We start from the raw sequence: 20513 nt of genomic DNA on the forward strand, positions 1-20513 counted from the left end.
AAAAAAAAAAAAAAGACAAAGATTAACCGGGCATGGTGGCATGCGCCTGTAATCCCAGCTACTCAGGAGGCTGAGGCAGGAGAATCGCGTGAACCTGGGAGGCAGAGGTTACAGTGAGCCGAGATTGCGCCACTGCACTCCCGCCTGGGTGACAGAGCAAGACTCCGTCTCAAAAAAAAAAAAAAGTTTGAATAAAACTAGACACAATTACGCCCATATAGGCCATTAGCTGAATGGCCCAAAACAAGTTCCAAAATTGCCCTATAAAGACACAGTAGCTGATCCAGCTGCATAACAGTACAGGACTCACAAAAAATATATAGGTTTATAGGTTTATTAGGAGGAGGGTTTTTGGAGAGTCATGGAATAAATGGAAAAGTTGTAGACATAACTAGATAATTTTTTATTACTAATGACCTATTTTGAGTATCTCTGCCCCTTAAACATTTCAAACACTACTCAGGACTATGTCTCAGAAGAGAGGAAAAAAACACAAGATTTTTGAAAAGACTGGAACCTGAAGCTATCTGTGTGAATTAAAACACTATTTTCAACTTCCCCCTTCTTCTCATTCTTACTACAATTTATTTAGTACTCACTGTGTGCCATGTACAGACTAAAATCTTCACATTTATTTCTTAAAACTACTCTATGAAGAATCTTGGGTTTTAAGCTACATAACCAAGACAGATTTTCAATTTTGAAAACAAATAAATGGAATGAAGCAGAATCACAGACTTCCCCTCCTGTAATAGCTGACAAAAAAACAAAAAGTAGTAAACATCAGCCTCAAAGTCCTAAAGCATTTGTTTTATAAACTACAGTTTTGGAACTACTGGTCAAAGGTACATTCTCCTCCTACCAATCCAAATTTTACTAAGAAAATTTCAAATTTACATAAAACTGAAAGGATAGTATACTAAACACCTATATATACCTACCTTCTAAGTTCAACAGTTAACATTTTGCCCTTTTTTTCACAGACCAAAAAAATTTGCAGGCATGACACTTTTCTCAAAATAATGCAGGATGTCTCCTAAGAACAAGGACATGCCTCCACATTACCACAAGATCACTATCTCACCTATTTCCTAATGTCATCTAATACCTAGTCTGGGGTATATTCTGCCTGCCTAATTTCAGGTTTTACTAAGCTTTATTTGTAAATCAATTTAGAACACTTTGGCTTTTACCAAGGGCCAACGTATGAAATAGCCACATAGTCTTTCTAGACAAGTGAATTACAATGGCAGAGTAAAACATAAACACAGAATCTCTCTACCCCAATTCCTAAAACAATAAATAAAATGTATTTTATTTATAAGAATCGCTTGAACCCGGGAGGTGGAGGTTGCAGTAAGCTGAGCTAGCACCACTGCACTCTAGCCTAGTGACAGAGCAAGACTCCGTCTCAAAAAAAAAAAGGAACTTATGGCTGGGCACAGTGGCTCATGCCTGTAATCCCAGCACTTTGGGAGGCCGAGGTGGGCAGATCATCTGAGGTCAGGAGTTCCAGACCAGCCTGGCCAACATGGAGAAACTTCGTCTGTACTAAAAGTACAAAAATTAGCCGGGTGTGGTGGCAGACGCCTGTAATCCCAGCTACTCAGGAGGCTGAATTAGAAGAATAGCTTGAACCCGGGAGGCAGAGGCTGCAGTGAGCAGAGATCGTGCCACTGCACTCCAGCCTGGGCAACAAGAGGGAGACCCCATCTAAAAATAAGAGAGAGAAAGAGAGAGGAACTTATGCTATTTACTTCTAGGAGGGAAAAAAGACAAACAAGATTCTGTGACTGGCTGGGTACGGTGTTTGACACCTGTAATCTCAGCACTTTGGGAGGCCGAGGCAGGTGAATCACTCAAGGCCAGGAGTTCTAGACCAGTCTAGCCAACATGGCGAAACCCCATCTCTACTAAAAATACAAAAATTTAGCCAGGCATGGTGGCACGTGCCTGTAATCACAGCTACTCAGGAGGCTGAGGCATGAGAATTGCTTGAACCCAGAAGGCAGAGGTTGCAGTGAGCCAAGGTCATGCCACCGTACTCCAGCCTAGGTGACAGAGCAAAACTCTGCCTCAAAAAAACAAAAGGTGGGGAGTCAGGCGTGGTGGCTCACGCCTGTAATCCCAGCACTTTGGGAGGCTGAGGTGGGCGGATCACCTAAGGTCAGGAGTTCAAAACTAGCCTGGCCGACAAGGCGAAACCACATCTCTACTAAAAATAGAAAAATTAGCTGGGTGTGGTGGTGCGTGCCTATAGTCCCAGCTACTAGGGAGGCTGAGGCAGGAAATCTGCTTGAACCCGGGGGTGGAGGTTGCAGTTAGCCAAGATCATGCCATTGCACTCCAGCCTGGGTAACAAAAGCAAAATTCCACCTCAAAAAAAAAAAGGGCAGGGGGCAATATAAGCAGAGATATGGAAATTTTAAGAAAAGAATCAAAAGAAATCCTACAGATCAAAACACTGTCACAGAATGAAGAATGCCTTTGATGGTCTTATTAGGAAATAACGCGGCTGAGGAGGAAAAATTTCTGAGCTTGAGGATATCTCCATAGAAGCCTGCAAAATTGAAAAGCAAAGAGAAAAAAGGCTCATAAAAGGCAGAACAGAATATCCAAGAACCGTAGGACTACAAAACTGTAACATATGCATAATGGAAATAGCAGAAGAGAGGAAAGAAGAGAAGAAATATTTGAAGCAGGCCGGGCGCGGTGGCTCAAGCCTGTAATCCCAGCACTTTGGGAGGCCGAGACGGGCGGATCACAAGGTCAGGAGATCGAGACCATCCTGGCTAACACGGTGAAACCCTATCTCTACTAAAAGATACAAAAAACTAGCCGGGCGAGGTGGCGGGCGCCTGTAGTCCCAGCTACTCCGGAGGCTGAGGCAGGAGAATGGCGTAAACCCGGGAGGCGGAGCTTGCAGTGAGCTGAGATCCGGCCACTGCACTCCAGCCTGGGAGACAGAGCCAGACTCCGTCTCAAAAAAAAAAAAAAAAGAAATATTTGAAGCAATGATGACAGAATTTCCCCCAAACTAGTATCAGCCACCAAACCACGATGCAGGAAACTCAGAGAACACCAAGCAAGACAGATGCAAAAAATAAATAAATAAATAATAAAACAAAACAAACTACACCTAGGCATATCATGTTATAACTACAGAAAATCAAAGAAAAAGAAAAAAATCCTAAAAGAAGCTGGGTGCGGGGAAGAACACCTTGCTTATAGAGAAGCAAGGGTAAGAATTACAACACATTTCTCCTCAGAAACTATGCAAGCAAGAGTGGAGTGAAAGATTTAAAGTGTTAAGATTAAAAAACAAAACAAAACAAAACAAAAAAAACCCTAGAATTCCGGACCCTGTGAAATTATACTTTAAATGTAAAGGAGAAATAAAGACTTTCTCAGACAAAAACTGAGGGAATTTGTTGCCAGTAGACCTGCCTTGCAAGAAATACTAAGTAAGTTCTTTAGACAGAAAGAAAATAATATAGGTCAGAAACTTGGATACATATAAGCAAACAAAAAAAGAAACACTGAAGTAAGATTAAGTGAAGGTAAAATAAGAATGTTTATTTTTCTTATGCTTAACTAATATAACAAAAAAATGGTTTGTTCAAAATAATAGCAACAATGTATTTGATTACATATGCATATGCGTGAGTGTGTGTGTGTGTGTGTGTGTGTGTGTGTGTGTGTAAGCAAATGAATGACTTCAGTGATGTCGGGAGGAAAGAATTAGGATTATGCTGTTATTGTAAGGTACTCACACTAACCATGAAGCAAAATAGTGTGTTTGAAAGTGGACTTGGATCAATTGTAAATGTACATTGCAGACTGTGGGGTAATCACTAAAAAACTTAACCAAAAAAGGGCCAGAAAGGGCAGGAAAAGAGCAGAAGACAAAAACAGGAACAAAAAACAGGGGCAAAAACTAGAAAAGAGTAAGAAAAATGGTAGATACTAATATTAATCCAAATACATCAATTACTTCAAACACTGACAGTGTAAACACACCAATTAAAATACATAGATTGTCAGAGCAGATCAAAAACCTAGGTCCACACAAAAACTTGTACAAAGATGCTTACAGCAGCTTTATTCTTGATTGCCACAACTTGGAAGCAACCAACATGTCCTTCAGTAGGTGAGCGGATAAACTGTGATACATCCAGACAATGAAATATTATTCAGTGCTAAAAAGAAATGAGCTATCAAGCCATGAACAGACATAGAGGAAACCTAAATGTGTTTAATTTTACTAAGTGAAAGAAAACAATCTGAAAACATACTAAGTGAAACGTATGATTCCAACTATATGCCTTTCTGAAAAAGGCAAAACCATGCAGACAATGAAAAGCTCAGTGGTTGCCAGGGGTTGTGGGGAGAGAGGGATAAATGAGCAGAGCACAGAGGATTTTTTAGGGCAGTGATAATATTCTATACATTTGACGAGATCCCTAGTATGTACAACACAAAGCAAATCCTGAAGTAAACTATGGACTTTGATGTGTCAATGTGGATTCATCCCTGTAACAAATGTACCACTCTGGTGGGAGATGTTGATTACAAAGGAAGCTATGCACATATGGGGACAGGTGGTATATAGCAAATCTCTGTGCCTTCCTCTGGATTTTGCTATGAACTTAAAATTGCTCTAAAAAATAAAGTCTAAAAAGTGTATAGGTGCTATCAAAAACATTTGAGTATGTCAGATGAGCATATTAGTGCTCTACAATTAAAGAAAATGTTATTATAGCAAAATGTGTCATTTTATATGAAACAATTCTAGAGCCACCAAACTCCTCCACCGCTTAAGCCTAGAACAACAATCCTCAAAGTTTGGTCTTTGGGCCGGGAGCATCAACATCACAGAAGAACTTACTAAAATGCAAATTCTAAGGTCTCATCTCAAGACCTACTGAATCAAAACTCCAAGGATGGGGCCCAACAATCTATTTTAACAAGTCTTCAGCCGGGCACAGCGGCTCACGCCTGTAATCCCAGCACTTTGGGAGGCCGAGGCAGGCAGATCACGAGGTCAAGAGATCGAGACCATTCTGGCCAACATGGTGAAACCCCGTCCTAAAGCACAAAAATTAGCTGGGTGTGGTGGCGCATGCCTGTAGTCCCACCTACTTGGGAGGCTAAGGCAGGAGAACAGCTTGAACCCGGGAGGCGGAGGTTGTAGTGAGCCGAGGTTGCGCCACCACATTCCAGCCTGGCGACAGAGCGAGACTCCATCTCAAAACAAACAAACAAACAAACAAACAAAAACAAGTCCTCTGGATGATTACGATGCATGCTAAAGCTTGAGAATCACTGTACTAGGAGTTAGTCCTATACACTACATACCTCAAATTTAAGAAACATATATACACATAATCAGAGAAATAAATTACAAATAACTATAGGGCTAGAAGATAATTCTGTTAAGTGATATCCGGTATAAGTATATAAGCCTCTTTTTAAAAATATGCATAATTTGTATATAAAAGCAACCCTAAGCTTATAAATGAGATTTGTTAAAGAAGTGTAATTGTAAATAAATTATTTGGAACTAAGGTCATATTCACCCTTTAGAAGCAATCTTAAATATCCTGCTTGAATTCTAAGCTAGACAACAAAACCCTTTCAAACACAGAACAAATGATTTGTCACAGCAAAATCTTTTATGGGTAAGAATAGATCAAAATTCTAACTCAGATAACTGTAAATATTCACTTTTCCATCACAAACTTAGTAATGAGAAAATGCAGATTTCTTCTTACACTGGTCTCTATGGTCAAAATTAACATTTTTCTCTTCCCTTCTGCCCTTCATCTCTGCAAGAATAGACTGGAGTTAATGCAGGAACCTGGCACAACTAGGGCAGAATGGGTGTACAGGATGAATGCAATGGAGAAGGCAAGAGGGGAAGTGTGACAGCTCTACCAAGTGTGTATCTTGGTAATAATATTGTATATGGTTATGTACAGGACTTCCATGAGTTGGAGGTTTGGTCTCCTGCTCACAAGTTTCATACTTATAACCAAACAAAGAATTTCAGAACAAGAGACCTGAACATTAAGATTTTCAAGTAAAAAGAGCAGCATTAGGTAGGTGAAAGTATGAGGAGAAACAGGCTGTTTATATAGTCTCAAAGTATTATATCTTCCCACAAGACGTATCTTAATAACAAAGGGAAAAAATAGTAACTGTATAGTGGAGAAACCTGGCAGAGATCCCCTTAACCAAATGATAAAGTTAACATCACCAGCAATGGAACAAAGTGATTTCATGTGCATCTGATATGATGCACTGGAAAAAATACAGCCCTTCTGTTTCTTGAACAGGCACTAGCTAACATGAATCATCCTTTTCAGACAATAAAATCAAGAGTGAAACATTATTATACTTCCTTTCTAAATTTCTTTAAATTTTTTTATTGGTACGAATATTTGTACATATTTGTGGGGTACATGTGATAATTTGTTACAAGCAATCCCATTACCGGGTATTTATCAAAAGGAAAAGTAATCAATATATCAAAAGGATACCTGCACCCTCATGTTTACTGCAATACTACTCACAACAGCAAAGTTATGGAATCAACCTATTAAGTGCCCATCAATTGATGAATGAATAAAGAAAATGTGGTGTATATATACACAATGGAATACTATTCCGCCATAAAAAAAGAATGAAATCATATCATTTGCAGCAATATGGATGGAACTAGAGGTCTTTATGTTAAGTGAAATAAGCCAGGCACAGAAAGACAAATATCACATGTTTTCACTCATGTGAAAGCTAAAAAAGTGGTCTCACGGCTGGGCACAGTGATTCACGCCTGTAATCCCAGCATTTTGGGATGCTGAGAAGGTCAGATCACCTGAGGTCAGGAGTTCGAGACCAGCCTGGCAAACATGGTGAAACCCCATCTTTATTAAAAATACAAAAACTAGTTGGGCTTGGTGGCGGGCACCTGTAATCCCAGCTACTCGGGAGGCTAAAGCAGGAAAATTACTTGAACCCAGGAGGCAGAGGTTGCAGTGAGCCAAGATCGCACCACTGCACTCCAGCCTGGGCGACAAGAGCAAAACTCTATCTCAAAAACAAAACAAAACAAAACCAAAAAAAAGTGGTCTCATGGAGGGAGAGGCTAGAATGACAGATAACAGAGGCTGGGGGTGAGGGGGAATAAACAGACGTTGGTTAATAGGTATAAATATGCAGTTAGATCGACGGAATGAATTCAGATGTTCAATAGCAGAGTAGGGTGACTACAGTTAACAATGTATTGTATATTTCAAAATAGCTAGAACAGAGGACTTAGAATGTTCCCAACATTTAGAAATGATATACTTTCATTTCATATGAATATTACATAATAAACAATATATATAGTAATAATTAACTACTTAACAAATTTCTTTAGAGTACCTTTACATAATTTAAATTTGTGAGGATTAAAAACAACCTACCTAGGCAACATAGAGAGATTTTGTCTCTACAAATATTAAAAAAAATTAGCCAGGCATGGCAGCATGCAGCTGTGGTCCCAGCTACTTGGGCTGCTGAAGCGGGAAGATACCTTCAGGGTGAGAGATCAAGGTTGCAGTGAGCCATGGTGGTGCCACTTACACTCCAGCCTTCATGACAGAGTGCAACCCTATCTCAAAAACAAACAAAAAAAAACTACCAGCTAAGTATAAAAAGGCAAGTCAAATATTTCAGATGTCAAGAAATTAATATACAATAGCCGTTAGTATTTCTATACAGTTGCTGTTGTCGAAAATTCAAATTAGATATAATCACCAAACACTGAAGACACCCTGCATTTGTGCTTTTTAACAATGTCTAGATGTTTTTTCAGTTGTCATGTTTCACAACTTTAAAGAAACTATGTATAATTCTTTTCAGCTTTAAAACCTTGGGCTGGGCAAAGATTTCTTAGAGCATGAAAAGCAAACCATAAAAGAAAAATACTACTAAATTGGAATTAATCAAACGTTAAAATTTTTTTGCTGTTAAAAAATAGTTAACAAAATGAAAAGGCAAATCAGACTAAGAAAAAAATTTCCAAATATCACATGTCTGGTAAGGCCTTGCATCCAGAATAAAGAACTCTTACAACTCAATAATAAAAAGACAAATAATCCAACTTAAAAATGTGCAAGAGACATGAACAGACATTTCACTAAAGATAACTATAAATGGCAAATAAGTACATGAAAAGACGATCAACATCCCTAGTCACCGGAACTAAAGTAAAAGTTCATCAAGACACCACTACATACCCACTAGAATGACTAAAATTTAAAAGAGTGACAACACCAAGTGTTGGTGGGAATGTGGAACAATTAGAAGTCTCATACAACAGCTCTTAGGAATGCAAAATGGTACAGACGTTTTGGAATAGTTTGGTAATTTTTTATGAAATTAAACATATACTTACTCATATGACCCATCAATCCCACTCCTAGAGACACAAAAACACATGCCTCCCAAAAGGCTTGTGCAAGAATATTGAAAGCAGCGCTACAATAGCCTCCAAGTAGAAACAACCCAAATGCCCATCAACTGGTGGCTACGCTCTGGTACGTCTATGTAATAAAATATCACTCAGCAATAAAGGGGACTACTGACACATGCAACTTGGATAAATCTCGAAAGCCTAAGTGGAAGAAACTAGACAGAGAAGAGTATATACCATATGATTCCATTTATTAATTAAGATGTAGAAAAAGCAAAACTATAGTGATAGAAAGCCTATCAGAGGTTGCCAGGAACAGCAATGGAAGGAGGGAACTTCTATATCATGATTGTAGTGGTGAACATACAACTGTATGCATTTGTCAAAACTCATCAAATTGTACACTTAAAATTGTAGAAGTTTACTGTATTTAAACTATACCTCAAAGTTGATTTTTTAAAAAAGCATAAATGTTTACGTTAGGATAGTAACTAGAATGGAGTATGAGAAAGACTCTAGGTTGCAGGTACTATTCTATTTTTTGACTTGGGTAGTGGACATACGGGTGCTTAGTTTAGGGAAAGTCACTGAGCTGTATTTTCCATATGTATGTTTTATTTCAATAAAAATCTTACTTAAAAAAAAAAATGGGTCCTCAACAGTCTGAGGCTGAAAAGACTTCTTACACATAGCAGCAATGATTGAAAACTACACTCAAGAAAATGACTAGAAGGTAAGCAAAGGAAAAGAATGCAAGGTAACCACTAATTATAAGGGAATTCAAAAAGCGGCCACTTGTCTGAAGTATATTTTCCCATGTGAGGGACTTAACTAATACTCTAGCTAGATTTGGGTTATACTAATATATACAGTTATGCACCATTTAACAATGTTTCGGTTGATGGACCACATACACGACCAGGGTCATATAATACTATACTAGAGCTAAAAAATTCCTATTGCCTAGTGATATCATGGCTGTCCTAACAACTTAGTGCAAGGTATTACCTTTTATATGTTTAGATATGTTCAGATACACAAATACTTAACAGTGTATTACAACTGCCCACAGTATTCAGTATGGTAACATTCTGTACAGATTTGTAGCCTAGGAGTAACAGGCCATACCATATAGCCTAGGTTATGTAGGTCATACCATCTAGGCTTGTATAAGTACACTCTCTGACGTTTGCACAATGACGAATCACCTAATGATGCATTTCTCACCTGTCATTAAGCAACACGTGACTGTATATGGTTAGGACACACTGGAATTTTCCACAAACCTCACTCAACATAACCCTTTATTAACTGAGGTTCACATTTTTATTTCTAAAGATACTCATAACACAAGTACACTTAGAACATTTTCATTTCAAAATTTAGGTTTGTAAGAAAAATCTTACTTACCTCCTTCATAAATGACTTGCCTATGCGCACCACTTTTGCAAATAAAATGGGATCGTGAGAAAGGTGAGGACCAAGGTAACAGAACATATTGAACACGTCTCTCCTCAAATCTTCAAAGCTCTCAGCTTGTTTCGGTGCCCTCTTGTTTTGCAAAGCATTAACAGGTGAGCCTTTAGCACCTTTAGGAACACCAACTCTATTTTAAAAAGTAAAATAAATAAATAAATACATATATATAATAAATATAACTATACACACACACTACAATATCTACCATTTTAAGTTAACAAAGTTATCTCAATCAGCGAAATGTTTTCTTGCTCATATTTGCTTTCTACATTTCAATTGTGCCTAACTTTATTACACCAGATAATTCTCAACTGGTAAAACACATAAAACAACAGTCACTAGAGAAAAAAAAAAATCAGAGCTCAGAGGAGAATGTTCCAAATTAACTGCTTAATCAGAGAAGTGCGGATTTCAAGGAACACCTAACATACATCAACTGAATCTGTTTTTAAACTTGGCCAGTATCGTGAACTTGGATATGGGAATGGGGAACAAAGGATGGACCTAAGATACACTGGAAGATGAAACAGAAAAATATGGATATAACAACACTGATTCAAGTCAACTGACATTTCTCAATCTGGATTCCACAACCTAGAGTATGTAGAATGTGGTGGTAGGGAAAGTGAGTCATGTAATTAAAGAGGGTCACTTCAGGAGACCACACCCAGAGTTCCCACCTGCTCAGCAGGTGTCCCACTGTGGAGTCACAGGGGTCACTCTCTAAGAAGCCTGCATGGTCCACGGCCCATGAGGTGACACTGATGGCAGCAACCAGCAGCTACACAAAAGTCACAAGGCTGAGGCTTTTGAGGCAGGCTCTGATCTATGGGGCTGTAGCCAGAGCTGCTATCAATACTGCTCCTAAGTATCCTGCAAGTAGGCAGAAAGCTAAAGGACTAGACGACATAGTAACCGGGGATGATAAGAGAGGCTGCACTAGTAATTTCCAGAACAGCAGCCTATATGCCAGGAAAGGTAAGGGAATCAGAAAGGCAATGTCCTCACTCAGAGCCACTCAGCCAGAATAGAGAAAAATTACACTAAGAAAAAACCTCAGGAATTCTTCTTTGCCCCTCCCAACCACTGAGAGGAGGAAAAGTCAAAACCAGAAGAATGGGGTTTCAACTCTCAATGGAACAAACCCAACCTAGAAGTCTAAGCTGTAGTTTTTAGACTACACTGCAGCACACATTCTAGAACCCCTGGTGTAGACGTTAGAAAACAAGTCACTTGGCCGGGCACGGTGGCTCAAGCCTGTAATCCCAGCACTTTGGGAGGCCGAGACGGGCGGATCACGAGGTCAGGAGATCGAGACCATCCTGGCTAACACGGTGAAACCCCGTCTCTACTAAAAAATACAAAAAACTAGCCGGGCGAGGTGGCGGGCGCCTGTAGTCCCAGCTACTCGGGAGGCTGAGGCAGGAGAATGGCGTAAACCCGGGAGGCGGAGCTTGCAGTGAGCTGAGATCCGGCCACTGCACTCCAGCCTGGGCGACAGAGCGAGACTCCGTCTCAAAAAAAAAAAAGAAAAGAAAAGAAAACAAGTCACTTGATTAATATATATCAGACTGACACACTCTGTGAATAGTTCTTATCTTTTGATAAAAGGTACTATAATACATGTTTGGTTTGAGGAGATAAGATAAATACAGATTTTGTTGTAGTCCTAAGCTATTTCTACCTCAATGATTAGTAAAGTATACAGATACATACCTTCGGTAGAGAGGCTCAATAGTTATATGAATGAGCTTGCAAATAGCAAGGGCTATTAGCTTGTGTGAAGCTGCATAGTATGGAGGCATCTGATCCATAATGTTCTGTGCATGTTGCCAATCACCGATCTTTAATAAGGCTTCCAACAAGCCAAGTTTTTGGTTATCAGGTGGCTAAAAATGAATAGTCAAAATTAAGATACTCAGGATACAGACATCAAGAAATCTTAATACTTCATCACTTAAAAAATTGACCTAAGCAACACATCAAAAATATTTGTTATTCATGGGAAATTAAACAATATATTCCTGAAAGTACAATCAAAATTTTTAGCTATTGAAAAAACATCAGGGCCAGGCACAGCAGCTCACACCTATAGTCCCAGGAACTTGGGAGGCTGAGGTGGACAGATCACTTGAGCTCAGAAGTTTGAGACAAGCCTGGGCAACATGGCAAAATCCCATCTCTACAAAAAATACAAAAATTAGCCAGATATGGTGGTGCATGCCTGTAGTCCCAGCTACTCAGGAGGCTAAGGCGGGAGAATTACTTGAGTCCAGGAAGCAGAAGACTGCAATGAGCTGTAATCATGTCACGGAACTCCAGCCTGGGTGAAAGAGTGAGACCCTGTCTCAAAAATATAATAAATTAATTTTAAAAAAAAACAGACACAGGCATTACAGTTTATAATAGACTTGGAATTAAGTTCTACTTAATGTTATGTCGTGCCACAGGAAACCAGAATTCATCATCTATGAGAATCCCTTTAGGATTTGAGGGCCACTAATACACAGAGGACAATTAAAGTCAATACCTCTTGTGATTTTACTTAGAAAACATTTTGAAATTTATACAAGAAAAAAATGTGACAGCTTCTCTTAAAAAGGAGCCATTCAGATTAAAAATAAAACCACTGTAGGCCGGGCACGGTGGCTCAAGCCTGTAATCCCAGCACTTTGGGAGGCCGAGACGGGCGGATCACAAGGTCAGGAGATCGAGACCATCCTGGCTAACACGGTGAAACCCCGTCTCTACTAAAAAATACAAAAAACTAGCCGGGCGTGGTGGCGGCGCCTGTAGTCCCAGCTACTCGGGAGGCTGAGGCAGGAGAATGGCTTAAACCCGGGAGGCGGAGCTTGCAGTGAGCTGAGGTCCGGCGACTGCACTCCAGCCTGGGCGACAGAGCGAGACTCCGGTCTCAAAAAAAAAAAAAAAAAAAAAAAAAAAACCACTGTAGCAATATGATCCAGAAATGAGGTTTCAGCAAAATGAAAACTAAGAAATTATTCTTCCATAAATGACTATTTGAAGTTAAAATTTCATAATTCAAAATCCAGAAGATCACTTAATCTTACTAGAATGATTACATACCTTCTCTACTTTCTCCTCTTTTCTTTTCCTTTTCTTTCTCTCGCTCATCCATTTTTTCAGAAGACAACACAACCATCGTAAGCTTTCTAACAATTTGCTTAGCTTCTGCAATTTCTCGTTTGTGTTCATCCATAATGCAATTATCAGCTGGAAGAAGCTAAAAATGGTACATTAAAATTTCATAAAACAGCTAATACCAACTACTTGTTCACATAAAAAGCAAACACTATTCTCAATTGATAAAACTAAAATAAGAAGTCTAACTTATTCATGACCATTTGCCTTCTAAGTAAATTCCAGTTATTTTCTTATAATTTGACAGAATTAAGTACCTGAATTCTGTACCCCTTTTAAAATCAAGTCGCAGCTCAAAGTTTCACATCTTCTGTCTGATAGAGTCCCTAAAGTAATATAATACCACAACAGTGATGTTTTCCATTGAATTTATTAGTTTACCCAAGAAAATATATAGCAGTTCCATTAAAAACATTACAAATTTCCCCATTAAAGGCTAAACTCCAAATTAAATAAAGCATTGCAATATGGATCCAATATGGGAAAGGTGAGCTACTGAATAACACAAAGGGATAAATTTATATCATCTAAATGAAAATTTTAAGTAGAAAATTATTAGTAACTTGACATCTCACTTCTTCTAGAAGCTTATTTAACTTAAGTCACAAGCCAGTTACTAGTTTATTGCAAAAGAAAAAGTACTATGTGCATAGTCAACCCTCCATTATGAAAAAGGCTCAAGTATCTCAAGTACAGTCACCTTGTATGAGTGAAAGATGATTAATGTAGACATTTATAAAATAACCCTAACACAAAGAAAAATTCAGGCAACAAACCATTACTTAATAGTTTCTGCTAGTCACTATGATAAGCTATAAAAGAAATGTTCCTGCCCCTAAAATGCATAATCTATTTCATTAATTAGGTTTAACATAAACAGTAAATGAAAATAATAACGAAATATTAAACATTATAGATTCCATTAATCAAAAAAAAAAAAGGAGGGAGAGAGAAAAGTCACTATGGACTAGTGCAAGGAAGTAAGTAAAACTTTTTCTCATTCTGTATGTTCTCCCCTGGTAATCAAACACATTTTTATTGCTGTACTTATACACCCAGGTCCTCTTGTTTTATTTTTTATTTTGTTTTTTATTTTTTATTTTTTGAGACAGTTTCACTCTTGTTGCCCAGGCTGGAGTGAAATCGCACGATCTCGGCTCACCGCAACCTCCACCTCCCGGGATCAAGCAATTCTGCCTCAGCCTCTTGAGTAGCTGGGCCTCAGGCATGGGCCACCACCCCCGGGTAATTTTGTACTTTTAGTAGAGATGGGATTTCAGCATGTTGGTCAGGCTGGTCTTCAACCCCTGACCTCAGGTGATCTGCCCGCCTTGGCCTCCCAAAGTGCTGGGATTACAAGCGTGAGCCACTGCGCCCGGCCATAGGTCCTTACCTTTTACCCAGACAATTACAACTCCCTCTAATGGGCAAACTGTTTCTTCTTATAGTTCTCTCAACTTTTATTTCTGTGTATTTTGAGAATATGTCATTAGATACATGTAAAGTTAGAACTGTTTTTATCTTCCTACTGAGCACAATCTTGTTATTATGAAGTAGCCCTCTTTATCTCCTTCTGCCAAAAAGTCTATTTTGTCCAACAATAGTAAGTTTGCTGATATATTTTCTCATCCTTTTACTATCAACATTTCATTATCCTTAGGTTTAAGCTGTTTCTCATAAAAATAATAAACTCATTTTTAATTCCATTTGACAATCTTTGTCATACGAACAGGACCACTTAGTTTGCTTACATTTACTGTTAAATGCAATCATAATGAGTAATAAATCTATCATCAATTTGTACTTTCCACATATGCCGGTCTATACTTTCCTGTAAAGTCATACCTAGGTTTTTAAATTCTCCCTTTTCTGTCCAATTTTCCATATTCTCAGTTTCTATATCACATCTCTCCTTTAAATACTAAATGGCTCTCCACTCCCAAGAGAAAAATCCAGATTCCTTACTATGTCACTTAAGCCCTTAGCAGTTTAGCTCTTCTCTATTCCATCCTCATTCCCCCTATACATCACCCTAGGCTCCAACCACTCTGAGCTTCCTGACAGTCCCATAAAGGGATAAAAAAGCCCTTTCAAATCTCCTGCCTTGGCTGGGCATGGTGGCTCATGCCTGTAATCCCAGCACTTTGGGAGGCTGAGGCAGACAGATCACCTGAGGTCAGGAGTTCAAGACCAGCCTGGCCAACATGGTGAAACCCCATCTCTACTAAAATACAAAATTACTTGGGCATGGTGGCGTGTGCCTGTAATCCCAGCTACTTGGGAGGCTGAGGCAGGAGAATCGCTTGAACCGGGAGGCGGAGGTTGTAGTGAGCTGAGATCGCACCACTGCATCCCAGCCTGGGTAACAGTGAGACTCTGTCTCAAAAAAGAAAAAAAAACAACAACAACTCCTGTCTTTATACTCAGTTAATTCTACTTACAAAGTTTTCTACCATTTCAGCCTAGATGACCCTACTTGTCTATCAAGATCCCAGTTCAACATCACTAGTTCGGGAAAGTCTTCCAAAAGCACCCCAGACAGATACGGTCACTATCTATTCTGAGCTTTGTGAATATCTCCAATAGAGTACCTATTAAATAATGCAATTTTTTTTTCCTTTGCTAGACTATGACTGCTTCCAAGGTAGAGACCAAGTTTCACTCAACTCTGTAGCCACAGTATACAAAAATAGGCAATGATGTTAATAAAGTGATTTCAAAGGCAGTGAAGATGATATCACCTTTGGACATATTTGTTTTAAAATAATAGATATCCTAATGCAAAACCTAATAGAAGAGGAATTTATACACTATTAGCCTAGATTTTCAAACTGATGGCTAAAGTTTTGTTAAACTAGAGGTCAACTGCCACAATCATGAACTCTTCTACATCCTGGGTCCAGCAATAAAAGCATAATAGTAGTCATTTAGTGCACACGAATAACACAAGAAAAATATTTTTTAAATATACTAAATATAAAAATACACTAATGAAGTTCCCCATTCATCCTGAATGCCTAAAATTAACAGTTTAGAGAGAAAGAAGCAATATATAGGTAACTCTGTATTTCCCATCATTTGTAGATAATAAAAAGGCTTAAAAAACCACATTGGTTAGAGCTTGGCCTCTCTCCCCATGAGCTATGCCTTGATGACAGTTAAGAACTTGAACTTCATATCCAAACTTAAACTCCGTAAAGGTGACCAAAAAGGTATTTAATTTTCATAGACGGCCAAAGAACTAAATTCATTCACTTTATAAAATAAACAAAAAGCAACAATGCATTGGGGCTTCAAAGAGTAAGACTTGAGAACCTAGAACCAACCCAATCCTGGGGGTGCTATGTGGCTACCTACTCCTCTTCCCTACCCTTGGGACAGACAACCAAATATTCTTAGCAGCCCACTTGACTTACATGTACATAAAGATCATCTAAATCAATAAGATTGAATTGCAGAAGTACTGCTGCAACTCTGTATAAAGATGATGGTGTCTCGCCATTTGGTTCCTAGAAATATAAAAAAAAGTTTCCACTTAGTGCAGAAAGGACAATTAAAGCAATATCCTTCACCTACCAATAATTAAGAACAATTAGATCAAATACTCTAGGCCAAGAAAGTGCTTCACTGCTCTTCCTTATCTTACCAAACATCTGAATTCAATACAAGGATTATTATGCCAACATCCCTTTTCACATTGGAACATCTTCTGAAGAACACAAGGAAAGTAATTTCAAAAATGGACACAATTTACAGTGCAGGTTAACATTTAAATAAAATCTCACAACTGAATAGAGTGATATTTTATAATGCACAAGATTTAGTCTGCAGTTCTGTTTATATGTGTGTTTTCTTTTCTGATCTTTGTGTGTTTTTTGGTTTTAGGGGTTTTTTTTGATACAGGGTCTCACTCTGTCACCCAGTCTGGAGTGCAGTGGCATGATCACGGCTCACTGCAGCCCTGACCTCCCAGGCTCAAGCGATCCTCCCATCTCAGCCTCCTGAGTAGCTGGAACTACAGGTACATGCCCCCACACCCGACTTTTTTTTTTTTTTTTTTTTTAATAGAGATGGGGTCTCACTATGTCGCTCAGGCTGATCTCGAACTCCTGGGCTCTAGTGATCCTCCCACCTCACCCTCCCAAAGTGATGAGATTACAGGCATGAGCCACCACGCCTGGCTGATACATGTGTGTTTTCTTAACTTGCTTTTTCAAATTAGTTCTCAGTGGAGACACAGATAGACAAACTAACAAGTGCAGAAGAACCATCAGCGTTTGCTTTATATTTTTCTTCCTTTAATTTTATTTCTTGGGTTTTATACTAAGTATATCTGGCTGTCAGTTGATGTTCCCCACAAAACAGGTGTACATAAATATTACAGATGAATAAATCGATGTTTTAAAGTACAGAATGGCAAAGTCAATTCCAGGCTAGCCATGAGGACCCTACATAGAAACATAAGAATCTTTGAATGCTATGAATTTTCAAACCTAATTTGCATACTGCTGAGGTCAGATGAATGGAACAGTGACGTGAGAATAACTGGCAATAACTAACTGGCCAAATGTAAATAAAAAGCAAACAGTAACAATACACTATGTTCTTTTTATACTCAATACTGAAAATGAGACCTGTGTATGTAAGGTTCTTCCCACAATTGTGATATTATGCAAATAAAATACAAAGCTAACCAAACTAATGTTTATCATTTATAGAAGGCATTGTTTCACTCTATTTTTAAAAAAGAGATGAGATGTCTTCAATGTAACAATAGTTTCCTAATTCTAATTTGTTTACAGGCCAGGCACAGTAGCTCACGCCTGTAATTCCAACACTTTGTGAGGCCAAGGTGGGCAGATCACCTGAGGTCAGGAGTTTGAGACCAACCCGGACAACACAATGAAACCCCATCTCTACTAAAATACAAAATTAGCTGGGCGTAGTGGTGGCCACCTGTAATACCAGCTACTTGGGAGGCTGAGGCAGGAGAATCACTTCAGCCCAGGAGGCAGAGGTTGCAGTGAGCTGAGATCATGCCACTGCACTCCAGCCTGGGTGACAAAGAGAGACTCCGTCTCAAAAAACTTTTTAAAACATATAAAAATAAATGTTTATAAACGGTTATTTAGTATCAAAACATTTTCCCATAAAAACCAATTGTTGCCAGGGTTTCAAAGCAAACTCACAAAAGCTTATTTAACTTATTGACAACCTCTCCTCCATTACCTGACTTGAATGTACCAGGGTCATGTTCATTACTCCCTTCATTCTTGTTTAAATAAATCACCACAATATGCCCCACACTCTCATCCACATACTGTTACGCACAATCCCTGTTCTGTCCCATCATACCTTTCCACATCCTTGAAATACTTCCACAGAATCATATGGAATTCATGATCCATTCTCAGCAAAATTCCCTATATCCAAACCTCTCATCTAAAGGTTCTTTTCACCATGGTGCTCACACAGAACCTGGTTCACCCTGAGAACAGCACTGCCATTGTAACCCAGTTAAATGGTAGCTGTTTTCCTCAGACACCTCACACTACCAGGCCTAGAGGTGATGTGGCAGTTTTCTTTTTACTTTTTATTGTTGCTTCCAGGCTATTCTCCCTCTATCCTCCCAGCTTTGAATTTCATATCACGCACTACTCCCTCACTATTGTTGCAATCTAGTTTCAATCTGTTGTGGTCAGAGATGATATTTTGTATGACTTCAACCGAGACTTGTTTTGTGGCCTAATATATGGTCTATTCTAAAGAATGTTCCATGTGCATTGAGAAGAATGTAGATTCTGTTGTTGGGTGTAATGTTCTATATGCATAAAAAGTCTAATTGGTTTATAATGTTGTTCAAGTCTTCTATTTTCTTACTCATCTTTTGTCAAGTAATGGTTAGTTGTTCTAACCATTAATCAAAGTAAGGTATGGAAATGTCCAATAATTACAGAACTATGTTTCCTTCAAGTCTGCCAATGTTTGCTTCAAATACTCTGGGACTCTGTTGTTTGGTACATGTATGTTTATAACTGTTATATCTTCTCAATGGGTTATCCATTTTATCATTATGTCTTTTCATTGTCTGTTGTAAAAACTTATTGTCTTAAAGTCTACTTTGATATTAGCATAGCCACCCCAGGTCTCTCCAGCATAATGCTTGCACAAAGCATGTTTCCCTACTTTCAGTTTCAAGCTATTTGTATCTCCAAATCTAAAGCAAGTTCCTTAGTACATAGCTGGATCATGATTTTTTATATATTCTGCCAAACTCTTGCCTGTTAATTGGTGAGTTTAATCCATTTACATTCAAAATAATTATAGATAAGGATGAACTTTATCATTTTGCTAGCTGTTTTCTGTCATATTTTTGTTCCTCATTTCCTCTATCACCACCTTTTTTGTTTGATTTTGTGTGTTTGCACCATTCTGATCCCCTTCTTCTCTTTTCTGTTTAGTTTTTAATTATTTTCTTAGTGGTTCCTTTAGGTATAATAATTAGCATGTTAAACTTAAAACAACCTAGTTTGAATTAATACCAACTTCACTTCAATAGTGTACAAAACCTCTGCACCTATACATCTCTGCCCCTCCCCATCTATTGTTAGTCACAAATTACATTTTTATAGTATGCCATTTGACAGATTTATAACCTGGGTGATGGGATGAATTGTACCCCAAACCTCAGCATCACACAATAGACCCAGGTAACAAATCTGTACATGTACCCTGAGTCTAAAATAAAAGTTTAAATTATTTTTTTAAAGATTCATAATTATTATTTTATGTATTTGTCTTTTAAGTCATACAGGAAAAAAAGAGGAGTTACAAACCACAAATGTAATAATACTGGCTTTTATATTTTACCTAGAGTTACTTTAACCAGTGTTCTTTCTTTGGCTTGGCTTCTTCTGCCTGCTCAAAGCTACTGTTGAACCTCTACAGTGAATTTTTTATTTCAGTTATTGTACTTTTCAACTCCGGAATTTGTTTGGTTCCTTTTCATAATTTTGTATCTCTTTATGGATGTTCTCTATTTATTTGGTGAGACAGCACACTCCTGGTTTCCTTTAGCTCATAAAGCATTTTAGGACTATTGATTTAAATTCCTTATCTAGGCCGGGCACAGTGACTCACACCTGTAATCCCAGCACTTTGGGAGACCGGGGCAGGCGGATCAATTGAGGTCAGGAGTTCAAAACCAGCCTGGCCAACATGGTGAAACCCTGTCTTTACTATAAGGACAAAAATCAGTCAGGCATGGTGGTGTGCACCTGTAGTCCCAGCAGTACTCAGGAGGTTGAGGCAGGAGAATCACTTGAACCCAGGAGACAGAGGTTGCAGTGAGCCGAGATTGTGCCACTGCACTTCAGCCTGGGTGACAGAGGGAGACTCTGTCTCAAAAAAA

General features: G+C 38.5%; 1 protein-coding gene across 1 annotated transcript in view; it reads right to left on the reverse strand.

Moving 5' to 3' along the window:
• The window catches only part of THOC2 (THO complex subunit 2), a gene marked incomplete at its 5' end in the record, with an annotated part of 80812 nt that overhangs the window by 44207 nt on the left and 16092 nt on the right, over positions 1-20513 (reverse strand). The window contains 5 exon segments of the mRNA XM_017865225.1: positions 9872-10067; positions 11657-11829; positions 13028-13048; positions 13050-13184; positions 16519-16611. Coding sequence (XP_017720714.1) covers positions 9872-10067; positions 11657-11829; positions 13028-13048; positions 13050-13184; positions 16519-16611 — 618 coding nt within the window.

The sequence above is a fragment of the Rhinopithecus bieti genome, unplaced genomic scaffold, assembly GCF_001698545.2.
Source record: "Rhinopithecus bieti isolate Rb0 unplaced genomic scaffold, ASM169854v2 scaffold_82279, whole genome shotgun sequence".
Classification (NCBI taxonomy): Eukaryota; Metazoa; Chordata; class Mammalia; order Primates; family Cercopithecidae; genus Rhinopithecus; species Rhinopithecus bieti.